The following is a 13,512-nucleotide window of genomic DNA, read 5'->3' on the forward strand; positions in this document are numbered from 1 at the left end:
AAGGGTTCTGTAGACTATGATTTAGGCTTGTAGAATGCTATAAACCCTCTATAAAGCTTGCATTGCTCATTGGGGAGGCCTAAGGCAGCTGGAAATTTATCCCGTGTAGTACCGCTTTACATCACAATATTTCCCTAGCACCAATGATTGATATCCGGGACTTCTAGTGGGAGGTCGTACACTCTCACGTATTGAACGGTACCCCTAGTAGGTGACATGCGTACCTCGACTTACTTTCCATCAGCATAATGGAAAATTTATTGTTCACGGTTGTACGGTATAGCTTTTAATTTGAACTTGATGAACATAGAGTTTTTCTCCTCTATGCGAAAGGTACCCGAGCAAAGTCTGAGATCAAATTGAAATCTTAATTTGATGTTGTGATTTCGCTGATAACGATTACTCAAGTTGCTGTCTTTTGGTCGTTATAAAATATCAAAATTGAGAGCAAACAAATCTTCTTGTTACATCACATCAATGAGAGCAAACTGAAAATTATATTTGATATCCATTTTTCCTGTTGAAAACAAAATAAGTATTCAATTTGATGTTATGCTAAGGCAATGAAAACAAACCCGCAACAACATATTTTTGAAGAGCAAATTTACAGCAAAATGAAAACAAAATTAGGTATCAAATTTGTCAATTGCGTAAACTGAAATCAAATTATGATTTCATTTTGATGTTAATATCAAAACTTGATTTCAATTTGCTTTCATTTTGATGCTGGACTTTGCTCGGGTAGCGATCATCTGAGTGGGATCCGATTTCACAAAATTCACAATTCATTCCATAGATAGTTTCGCACTGCCATGTTGTATTTCCACCGACATCTCCACTAGTTTGCTTCCAACGGGACAACGGCATAAGCGAACGAACTTCAAACAATGAGCAACGGACACCGCAAAAATAGTTGCTATCGGAAAACAAACCATCGCGTGACTCGCGTCCAAAAAAAAACACACAACTGCTTGCTAAGAGCGATCTGGAAACTTTGTATTTTACCTAACTATTAACTTTTCTTAAATGAACACAATGGACACTTAATAATTGACCAAAATCGTAAAACGTCAACTTTCAGGAAAATGTTTGATCTTTTTTTTCACGCTATATTTATATAATTTGTGCATTGGAAACGATTTTCTGGACTTAAAAATTTGGTCCGTGCTTCTATTAGCATTTTCTCATCGTCACGCACACATATAACGTGTGCCTCTATTTACATTTATTTACTGATTGCTTCTCTATCCATTCCAATCAACAGAATTGTCCAAAAGTGTTTGAAGGCGTATTTACAACGCTCCAAACTTCTCAGGTGAGTGTGACTATTGTCGGTAGCCTTTTTTTCTTGAGCAATATTTCCATTTGAACTGCGTATTAACCAGTTGTTATATTTATGATCTGTAACTCGAAATCAGCCGCAATTGATAGTGCGTATATTGCATTTAAAGACAATCTGGTTTGGATTGTAACAGAATGTTCAGTCGTAAAAATGTAATCATATTACAGCTGAAAGACTAAGGAATCGTTTGATAGCATTCAGGGAATGTTTCGATGGAAAAATACAGTGAAATTAACATCTACATTTTGGTTGCACAAATCATTAAATGCAAAACCGACATTAACCCTATGTTTTATGCATGAAAAACAATAATAAACCTTTGTGGAAAAGAAGTTCAGAATTTGTCTTAAAAGTTTATTTTCTACGATTTTGGTCGATTTTTAACTGTCCATTGTGTCCAGTTCATAAAAGTAAGCATGTCTGGTAAACTTTAAAATAAGCATAAGTTTTTAGATTTTTAAAATGTCCTTTTTTGATATTGAAGTTTTTAATATTTTTTCTAACGGAGAATGTGTGATTTTTTTTTCAGTGGGTATTTTGTTTTTGAAAAGGCAGACCAGTAACTCCTATAACTTTGTCTCAGATGCCATTTCAATTAGATGGGCAAAAATAACATAATACCTTAACAATTGTCGCACACAATCAGATCGCCCTCCTTTGGGATCTTCACTGGCGTGGTATCCCAGATATTACATGATAATTGATGCAGCATATGATGCATGGGAAAGGATGGAATCTACTTGTATTTCATGCTTCGGATAGCTGTTTCTATCTCCTGCAATGATGGGACCTAGGAGTTGACGAAAGTGATGCAAAACAGGTCGAGATGTTCATGGCTGATCGAAGCTTGAATAGGTTGTTCGAAGTACTCAAACCAACATTTTAGATGGTCAGTGGGGTCGATAAAAAAAAAACGGATATTGCTAGTTATTTTGGCTTTCTGCCCTTTATTAGACAGAGAGTCCACCCACGCTCACTTATTCCTTTTGCAAAATAGCTTGACTTCCTTCTCGAGAAACGAATATCGTTGATGAGCTCCGTTATTGACTCCTCTGAGCTTTTATTCCTCGGTCTACAGTGCATTCAAACATGTGACCAAAAATGCTTGTTCTACGATTTTTGTAAATTTCCATGTGTCCATGGATTTTTGTATTTTGAATGATCTTCTTTTAAAAAATATCTTAAAGATAAATCGTCCAGCTCAAACTTTTGTAGGGGTAAGAGGTGGGACCATCATCATCATCATATACTTTTTGAGATATTTGAGTTTGTAACACTTTTTTAAATTTTATTGTAAATCACAAAAAAAACGGTTTATATTTTTTATGCTCGACAGACTTAGGTACTTTTCTTAATAACTTTTTCTCAGACGTAATTTCGATCAGAAGTAAAGTTTTCATGCTACAATTTATTGAAAATGTCTGTTCGAGCCACTAAGCAGAGGATTCATTGAAAAACTAATTACAATTAAATTTTGTTTCATATCAGATCAGAAGTGACGTTTTTTGTGCTACAATTTATTGACAAATGACAACAGTCGCGCACGGAACCCCTTTGGATAAGGTTGTGTTTGTTCTCTGTTTTGTGCGTGCGTTCGCCTTCATAGTTTTCGGCTGCATTTGCCGGATTAGCGCTGGCACTCTGCCTCCCGGACGGTTATACGTGTGTGAGTGGTAGTTTTCTCGCTTTCCGAGAAGTTTTAGAATCGAGAAAGAAAACATGATTCATGATGTTTGCAAAATAACAAGCATCAGAAGGTGTGGCGCTGCGTGGTTTGATTGTTTCTCCCGGACCAGAAATTTGTGGCATCGCGAGTGAAAATTTTAATTCCAGTTTATGTACGCGCTGCAAGGTGCACGATTGGTGTTGATGTTGGTACACTTGCAACTATTTTAGCAAAAAATAAAAAAATAAATCAAAAGAAATTGATATCGAAAGTGTACCAAAAGTGCTTCTGAACGTGTTTCGCAGTTGGATGTGGTGAAATTCGTGGTTGTTTTCAGTGAAAATTCCGTATCACAAATTTGCTCACCGAGTTCCCTTTTTTTGCCGTTCGACGACATCGGGAATGCGCTCCCGGATATATTGATTTGGTGAGTACGTTCCAGTTGAGGATTGTTCTTGTACATTTCTCGATTGCATTTTCGAGGGCACGTGTCTGCTTTTGTGGGCAGTGCGTTTGATGGTCGGTTTGGTAGTATCCTTTTAAATATTATGTCTCATGTCCAAATAACCTCGATTTTCGGTCTATTGATTCAATACTTTAGTATTATATTTTCAAAACATACAATGATGCATTATGTCATTTCATGGCACATAAAACAAAAAGTGTGTGTATAGGACCCAATAATCTAGGTTATTTGTATTTTGTAAAACATCTTTATTTTTTATTATATTTTTTATTTGATTACATATTTTATATACATTATATATTACATGATTATATATAAATTCATAATGTAAATTACAATAAATACTGGGACGGAAGGGAGCATCAGGGCATCATTGAAGTTGTAACTGGACAATGGAGTGGAGTGCCAACCGGAGTCTAGGAGGGAATGTGTACTGTCATTTTAGATAGTTACATTTCACTCCAACAGTTGCAATGAATTTGACGCGCTCTTCTTAAACAAATCATCCCGTGGAAAGCTTAACATGCATTGCGAATTTCATTATTCATTTTGTTGGATCATATTGTTGGAAGGAGATTCTCTTATTCCCGCGGGTTTCGCGTAAGTGCCTCTGCTTACGGGCCCGTCCAACCCTTTTTGGCCCTTCATACAGCAGTATGTTGAATTCAGAATGATGACGGAATTTGATCTTGCTGTTGAGTGGAGCCGCATGCAGGGCAAGACCCAAGCTAGGATGGTGGCTACTTACATACATACATACATACAATTTATTGACAAATGACAAAGACATCATTTTGACAAAAAAAAAATACAAGATCTAAAATGGCCGATTTTTTTCTAGCAAACATATGAGTAATTGTCTTCAAAAAGAAAAAGACACTTTCAGATCAGTAATAAAATCATAAGAACTCCCCAGTGTTTTCCACATAAGGATTTGCACAGCCGATGAAATCAATTCAAAATAATTGTAGAACGTGGTTTTTTTTCTCCCTCTGGACATACCTAAAACCACAGCAACCAGTAATTTGATCTATTGTAATATATCCCGTGTCATTAGGATAGTGCATGTCGTATTACTCCATCACTATTGCGAAATGATAAAGTATTCGGTCTTGATACATTTACAAAGAATCGATTTTCGTTCAAAAGTCCCGCTATTTATACCTTTCGAAGAGTGAGAGCACCCTCCAAAGGCACGCCCCTTTGTCAGTCAAAAGGAATCACATAGATGAAGACTAACTAATTTGTTTTTTACTTGTTTCAATATCATCCTGGGACCAAGGAATAATCATTATTAACCAGGCATAAAAAGTAACAAGGACTAATATGTGTTCCTTTGATAACTGAACACTCCTGTTCGTCTAGTTTGAAATAGTAAGGGCTAGGAATCGGTGGTAGATCTTACATCCCGTAATATGTATGAGTATAATTTTCCTCATTTTTCCTCATATTCATGCAGATTTTTAAGGAAAACCCAGGAACATTTGACTCACTGGTGAGTCACCCCACTTTTCATGGTTTTGAGAGAAATCCGATTTAAGTTCGAGTTGATCTCATCGGTCGTATTTTATAATGCTTCCAAGCAAGTCATATATCCGCACTTCGCCCGCACCTGAATAAACCCGAAGGTTGTGAGGCATTGCCCTATTCACATTCTTAAAGCCATAGCCAGTTTGTCCTATCTTGCTCTTCTCTAACATGGGTGTTGTTAGGCTGTCAGCGTGTTGAACCACTCGAGAGCATAGAAGTGCTGATAGAACTGGCTAAACCGAGAGAATTTCCTTTTCGTAATATTTTATGGCAGGTTGTGAAAATTGTTATTCTTCTATCTACTGTCCGCAGCTGACTGGTATGTGGGATGCTGAGTATTTACTTGCTGTGGGAAGGATAGCAAAGGACCGTTTTGAGTAGACACAACTTGCTCAACCGGACACGGTGGCAGTTTTGCTATAGAAGGTACAGCAAGTACTCACCGAGGAATCATTCGTTGCCGTTGAAAGATGCCAGAAATAAAGAAGAAAGATTAACCAACTTGCCATTCTATTGGGGGTATGTGAGTGGGTGGAAATATCCTGCGAGGTGGAAGAGGAATGAGCAAAAGCATGTTTAAATATTTACGTAGGGTGTCTACCGAAGAGAGGCTTTGCGGACAACCCAGTCAGTGAGGTTGCCAGCTTGGTCGAGCATTATTTTGACTAGGAAGGATGAATAACATTAGTTGCATATTTTCCAGGGTGGCATTTTTTGCTCGACGGGCTTCCACTGAAAAACATACTTTCATGAATAAATACCGTAGCCAACAAGAAGGGGAAGTCCCATTTACTGAAGCAGTCGAACGCACAATCTGGTTCGTAAATTTTCAAGTGCATAAATCATTATGACACATAAATCTTCATGCCACTGTGCGGTGTAGCTTTGGCTGGACTGGTGGCAGTTATAGCTTCCATAAAATTCATATCAATTTCATGCCCTTAGCTGTGCCAAATTCAGACCCACGGAACTTGAGAGCTGTAGGAAGCCACATTTGATGAACATAAGTTAGAAGCTCAATCCATTTCACCAGTGATATTTATTCGGGAAAATATTCTTATGCCCATTTTTTAATCAATAAGTTCAATAAAATTTCATAAACTACCACATAAAGATAAAGGTAGATGTGCCAATCTTGAAATGCTCAATGAAAAAAAGTGAAAGCGCGATGAAAAAGTAAAACTGTACAAGTACATTTAAAATATTTTTCTTAAAACAAAGCAATGATCAATATGAAAGATGAAAGGTTCTATATAATAGTTATGATATGTTCCCTAGAAAAAATGCAGTGTTCCTTAAAAAATATGAAATGTGCCAATATAAAAAAAATGAACCATAAACTTCAGCGATTTTTATGGAACATTTCATATTTTTTAGGGAACATTAAATATTTTTCTTGATGAAGGGATTTACTCTCCTGCCCATGTTTGTTTTAGTTAGAGTAGCTGAGCGACTAGTAAACGTCCAAAAGAAGCTTCTGAAAGATGAAATGTTCCTAAAAAAAATATGAAATGTCCCATAGAAATTGCGGAAGTTTATGGAACATTTCACAGCGAGATAACCTTTCACCCCATGTTCTGATATGGAATCAAAGAAAGAAAAAAAAAAAGAAAATGTATGAAGATTATGGGTTAATTACTTGAAAACCTCTCAAAAATGAATGAAGATTTCGAAATTTATCCAAAAATATCAAAAACAGAAAAAATATTCCGTTAAAATTTGATCCGCCAAATATTTTTTTCAGAAATGCTCCGAATTTTGCAACATTTTCCGGTTTCTGAATACAAAATAAATCTTTGTAACTTTTATCCACTAGTCACATCTGTTCCAAAGTAGGCATTGCATTGGCAATATTCTACAACATGTGTGGTCAGAGTGGCCAGGTATTTTTTTTTATATCTGGAAACTTTTTGAAAAAACATGATAATTTAGGATGGGTATCAGAGACCAAGTGTTTCAGGAAAAGTGTTCAATTTGATCTAAAAAATGACTATTGAACGTCGCAGATTTTGAAAATTATGAGCGGGTTTGGTGAATTAATAAATAATAACACAGTGTTGCGAATCTAATTTTAAGTGACCCATTGTAAGTTGTAAGACCAGCCGAGTATAACATGAAAACACATTTGCAATTGTTCAACCCCAAAATTTAAAGTTATTATAAAAAAAATAAATAATTTGGGTAAGTGACCGCATACATAAGTAACGCATAAGTCAGTAAGTAAGTATTTTTTTCATCCAATTTTTGATTTTTATACGGTTTCAGAAAGCGGAGAGGCAGGGCTTACCAGATATAAAAAAAATACTTATGGTAATTTAACTAAAATTTGTTATAATAGAAGTACAATTTAACTTAGGGGGCGACCCCGGCGTAGTAGTTTGCATCCATAACAATCACGTCAAAGTCACGAGTTCAAATCTCACCCCCGGACAAGTCACGAATATATTGTTGTTATATTGTTTTGTACCAAAAAACTAAATCTAAATAATGGCTTAACAATAAATTCTATGAATAATTAGGAATCTTTATGATAAAAAAATTCTACGAACAATTTCTGGCCAAATATAATTTTTATGGTTTTCTTATTGTATTATTATACGAGAACCTTATGATAAAATCAAACAATAGTTTCTCGAGCAATCTACGCAAAATTTTCTTACATTTATGGCATCTGGATCCTACACATATCCTGCACCATCTTTTTGTAGGAAACCTTCAAAATCTTCATTAATCCCCTTTCTATCTAACTCACCGTGTGGTTATCTCACTGCAAAGCGAAATCTTTTCTGCATATTAAATAGAATCGCTGTATAGAGTGTCCCAGAAAGTATAAGCACAGTTTCTTATTGGAATAAAACAACGTTATGTTGAACTTTTGATCTGACGTAGAACAATCACTCAAAGTTTATCTTTCAAGTATTTAGGTGCCTGGTTCGATTCCAAAAGGACGAGGGGAAACATATTGCGTATGTGAAATAAAAATGCCAACATAGAATCAATTTTTTTCGCACAATTACCGAAACTTGGTGGGGAGCACACCCGGAAGATCTGATCAGGTTGTATCGAACAACCATCTTGTCGGTTCTCCTATACTATCCTATACCATCTATGAACTGCTCCTATACTATCACCTTAGTTTGGGTGCCATCTCATTGCTCTATTCCGGGTAACGAGAAAGCGGACTCGTTGGCTAAAGTGGGCGCGGAAGGCGATATTTTTGATCGACAAATCGCCTTTGCAGAATTTTTCTCAATTATCCGTCAGCAAGTCCTCACCAACTGGCAACAAAAATGGAATGATAGTGATCTGGGAAGATGGTTACATTCTATTCTCCCACAGATATCGAAAAAGCCGTGGTTCAAAGGATTGGACATGAGCCGTGACTTTATACGTGTCATGTCAAGGCTCATGTCCAATCACTACTCGTTAGACTCGCATTTCTTCCGAATCGGGCTCGCAGGCAGCAATTTGTGCGCTTGTGGTCCACAAGCGCACAAATTGCTGCCTGCGAGCCCGATTCGGAAGAAATGCGAGCAGGGCTGTAAATTTTCATATCATTCGATTGAAGATGAACCACTACAACCATTCAATCAATTCTGTGTAAACGAATTCTCACATGACCATAATTTGAAGAGCCCCTTTCTCATTCGAAGCTCATTGTCAGTGTCAATTGAGTCACTCAGTATCATTTGATATACGACAGTGGAGTATGGAAGAAATCCAGGAAAATGGTCCCGAACAGACAAGTCGACCCGATGTCGGATCAATGTAAGGCTAATTTAAGGTCGATGTCGACCCAATGTCGTGTTAATGTCGGGTCAATTTTGGGTTTATGTCGGGTCAATGTCGGGTCAACATCGGGTTGGGGTTTGATAGAAGTCAGGTTGGTGTCGGGTTGGCTTAGCTTTTTCGCCGGAATGTCGACCAGAGCTCCGTTTGTGTGTAGGTTACACTCAATCGATTGATATATAGCGTTTCTCAAATGAGAATTATCCATGCCTTCGTCAAATGACTAAGCAACTGATATCACCCATTCGGAGGAGGTCCCCTTTGATAGCGAATAGCTACTTTTCTCATTTTCATCAAAAATGTTCAAATGATTTTGAGAATTTACAGCACTGCTTGTGGTAATGGCTATCACGATATCGACCACGTGCTTTGGTCATGCACCCTCAATTGTGTTGCTAGATCCGAGTTATCCGCATCCCTCAGGGCCCGAGGAAAATGAAAATAACCTATGTGGCCCGTTAGAGACAACTTGGCGAGCCGAGATCTCGGCTATTGGAATTTAATTTAAGCGTTTTTAAAACTGATCGATCTAAGGATTTACTAGTTAGTGTCATCTTGTGTTCTCCCAAGTTGTTAGCTGCCCATCGGTGTACCCCCATGTTTGTCTTTTTCATCAGTATGTCGCTTAGTTCGAGATCAAGAGCACATTACTCTCCGAACCATGAGATCTCAATCCTTACCCTGCCATCCATTTGTGACAAACGATGAATATCGGCTCCGCAAATCTAAGGCAAATGAGCCTGGAAAAATAAACGCATTATAAAAATAACCATCAAATCAATGTAATAAAACGCCTGAATGTATACTATCTACAACTTTTGGAAAGTAATAATTATGTGCACAATCTATTTCAGCATAAATTATGATTTTTTTTTTCCAATTTAACCTAACCGTGGTCATGACCCGGATGGGTGCACGACGTTAGGCATACGGTCGTTAGGCATACGGTCGTTAGGCATACGGACGTTAGGCATAATGTACGATAGGCATAATGGACGTTGGGCATAAAGGACGTTAGGCATAATGGACGTTAGGCATAATCTACCGGATGAATTTCAGAAGGATGATAATGGAGACCGTCTATTGATTGCTTACTTCGGTGACAATAATGAAAGAGCCTTAATTTTTGGAACTCATGAAAACTTGCGACGTCTTGGACAGGCAAAGTATTGGGTTACCGATGGTACGTTTGCCACAGTTCCTTGTTTGTTTCGGCAACTCGTCACTGTTCATGGAAGTATCACTCCCTCACATCAGTAGACGGTTCCGCTAGTTTTCATTCTTATGACAACAAAATCAGAATCGTTGTATCGAAAAGTATGGCAGGAAATCCTGGAAGCAGCAGGTATGTTTTTTTGTTATTGAATGAAAAACCACAGAATTAACCATTCTTGATTTCATGAGCTGTTCTTTGGCATCATATTTTATTCAACCTTGGCTGTTTTTTTGTTATTGAATGAAAAATCACAGAATTCATCATTCTTTATTTCATGTGCTGTTCTTTGAGGAAAACCTTGTCTTCTTTGACTTTTGCAATATGTGTGTAAGAATATATTACAACAAACGTGTGATTTTTTTTATTTCTAGATGCGATTGATTTCAAGATATAGTTCAAAACTAAGCTGAGTTTTCATTGTAAGATTACTTAACCACTATCGCTACTAATCATGGATCTAATCAAATATGTAGATACGTCACTTATGATATGATAAATAATGGATTCCAAACTGTGCTTATTAAATAAACTATGTTTGTTTAACTTGTATCATTTTTTATTCAACGCTAAGCCTAATTTAAGCATTGTTTACAGGTTTACAGGTTAAGCAGGTTTCTAGAGTTGCACAGTAGCAAGGTATTTTATGCCTAACGTCCATTATGCCTAACGTATATTATGCCTAACGTTCATTATGCCTAATGACTTTATGCCTAACGTCCATTATGCCTAACGTCCGTATGCCTAACGTCCGTATGCCTAACGTATTTATGCCTAATGGGGTACACTCGACCCGGATAGGTGGTTTTTTTTTTGCTCTGTGCGGGACATAACACCACTGCGACCAGTAATTTGATCTATTGTAGTATATCCCGTGTCCTTAGTTTAGTGCATGTCGTTTTACTCCATCACTATTGAGAAATGATGAAGTATTCGGTTTTGATACAGTTGTCATTCTTGCCTTTATCGCACGGAATCGATTCTAACTGAAAGTTTCCGCTATTTATACCCTTCGGAGTGTTGAAACACCCTCCAAAGGCGCGTCCCTTTGTCAGTCAAAATTGGATTCCTTAACAACAAAAACAAGCTATGAAACCGATAATGACCATGCATCAGAACCCTAGTCTTAACCATTTCAAACTAGGGAACAACGAATAGAAGATTAGGAATCACATACATAGGTGAATACTAACTAACTCATTTTGACGTTGGATAACGTCTTTCGGCAACATTACCCCCGTAAATTGAAATCAGTAATTTTGGATGCGTTACGAAAAATTAAAAGATTTTGAACGATAATAACTCAACCGTCTCTCGATATATTTACGAGATAATGGCATCAATCGATTGGAAATATTTCTAGCAATTTGCTGAATATTTCAAAACTATTGATTTCATTCTTTAAACTATTGAAAAATGGTTAAAAGTAAACCATTGTCTAAAGATGGTGAAAATCGATTGATTTTTTTTTATATTCTTATACTTTTTCCAACCGAGACATCAGATGCGAGTATCTGACACCTCTGATATTTTCTGTTCTACTATATAAGCGTCTAACAAGGTCGCCCGTTCCATCATTGTCTATCCGATCGTCGACCCAGCAGCAGAGCAGCAGAGCAGCAGTACCAGAGCAGCGGAAGCAGAGCAACGGCAGCAGAGCAGCGGCAGCAGAGCCTGGGGGCGAAAGGGCAACTACGCCGAGTGCGTTGGTGCCAGTGCTCCGGTATACTGGGCCGTCGTCATGGAATGTCCAGCTGCTGCAGTTCTCAGTCGGTCGTATTCACCTCACCGTCTGCTCCGCAAGGGCAACTACGCCGAGCGCGTTGGAAAAATGGCCCTTTTCAGGGCCACAACATTATCAAGAAAGAGTTTAACGTACGTATGCGAGTATCTGACACCTCTGATATTTTCTGTTCTACTATATAAGCGTCCAACAAGGTCGCCCGTTCCATCATTGTCAACAATATCAGCCCAACAAAACGGCCCTTTTCAGGGCCACCAAACTTTCGCAAAAGAGTTATTAAGGAATATTCCTAAAATATAATATACACAATTAAGTACAACACATAACAGACGTTATCCAACGCCAACCCTGCGGTCGTATCTAGTATACAACCCTTCCAACTTTTTTCCTTGTTTCAAGGTCATCCTCGGTCCAGGCAACTCGATGACTTATCACTATCAACAAGGCATAAAAAGTAACAAGGACTAAGATGTGTTCCTTTGATTACTGAAAAAAACCTGTTCCCTTAGTTTGAAGAAGTCAGGACTAGGAATCGGTGGAAGATCTTACATCCCGTAACGTTCCACGAAAAGGTGATCTACCCACGTTACGGGGCATATGGATTAGTTTGCATCAACTGTAATTTAAACTGAGTTTGACTAGGGTAAATGACGGCTTCGGCAATACCTTATTCTTTTATCGTCAGGGGGTAAACAAAATCCTAGAGCACTCAAATTTGGCCAATAGATGCTTTGGAACACATTGTATCCACATGCCTAAATTGAGCTCTCAAGAATGTAGGATAAATGACGGCTTCGGCAATACCTTATTCTATTATCGTCAGGGGGGTATGACGGTAATAGAATAAGCTATTGCCGAAGCCGTCATTTATCCTACATTCTTTTATGAATAACTTAATTTCAGAGTCATAAAGTTGTAAATCCAAATCATGACAAGCAACCCGAGGAAAGTCGGTTATCAAAATGAAAGCAAATCGATATTAAAGTTTGCAGTTGCTATCCTCATGAAAACTCATTTTGATTTCAATTCTCGCGACATAAGTCTAGTAGGGGAAATGGCTCTTATGTTGGCATATGGATCTAGGATTGGGCCCATCGCTAAAAATCTCCTATTTATCAATTTTATCTAGATGAACGCGTCATTGGGACGGTATTAATGGATATTTTTGGACGCTATTGAAAATTTAGCCGATCGCTGAATTTATGTATGGGCCCAAATTAGGGGCATTTGGGCCGACATTACATCCATTTCCCCCATCATATTGTGCTTTCATTATGATTTTTAAATGAAAGCAACTTAACTTGAAGTTCTGCTGTTTTGTTTAAAATGTTATTTAAGTTCATCTGTCGTTGAATTAATGATTATTGTTTATTTGCTTTGTTTAACATATTTTAGGTCATTCGTGACTTGCCCGGGGTGAGATTTGAGCTCTCATTTTTTAGCGTGAGAAGCATGGATAGGGTAGAGAACTACTTCGGCCTAAGCGCGCATTTTGGGCCTATGAAGCAGAAAACATCAAATAAATCCATGATTTCGGCGTTAACTGGTAAATTATGCGTTTGGTACGATACTCTAGTTCAAATGCTACCGAACGAAGTCAATAAGAATGCGTGATATGAATGGTTGCACCCAATATTCTCAAATACAAATGAAGCGTCAGAGCGACCCAATAAATCTGTATCTTCATCCGATAGGCCGAAGTGAATTCATTGGCGTTTCAACGGCGACGTTAGGCCGAGTTCAGAATCCGTAGGCCGAGTTT

At 37.7% G+C, this 13,512-nt stretch overlaps 1 protein-coding gene across 4 annotated transcripts in view; it reads left to right on the top strand.

Moving 5' to 3' along the window:
- The window catches only part of Trim9 (E3 ubiquitin-protein ligase Trim9), a 319,633-nt gene that overhangs the window by 287,829 nt on the left and 18,292 nt on the right, over positions 1–13,512 (top strand). For 2 of the 4 annotated variants that reach the window (XM_065237176.1, XM_065237183.1), the window contains one exon: positions 1,265–1,315. The exons of the other annotated variants lie outside the window; for them this stretch is intronic. In XM_065237176.1, the coding sequence (XP_065093248.1) occupies positions 1,265–1,315 (51 nt within the window). The remainder of the gene's footprint in view (positions 1–1,264; positions 1,316–13,512) is intronic. 4 annotated transcript variants of the gene reach the window in all.

The sequence above is a fragment of the Ochlerotatus camptorhynchus genome, unplaced genomic scaffold (genome assembly GCF_037179485.1).
Source record: "Ochlerotatus camptorhynchus isolate MF236.1 unplaced genomic scaffold, CSIRO-AGI_Acam_v1.1 ptg000042l, whole genome shotgun sequence".
NCBI classification, from domain to species: domain Eukaryota; kingdom Metazoa; phylum Arthropoda; class Insecta; order Diptera; family Culicidae; genus Ochlerotatus; species Ochlerotatus camptorhynchus.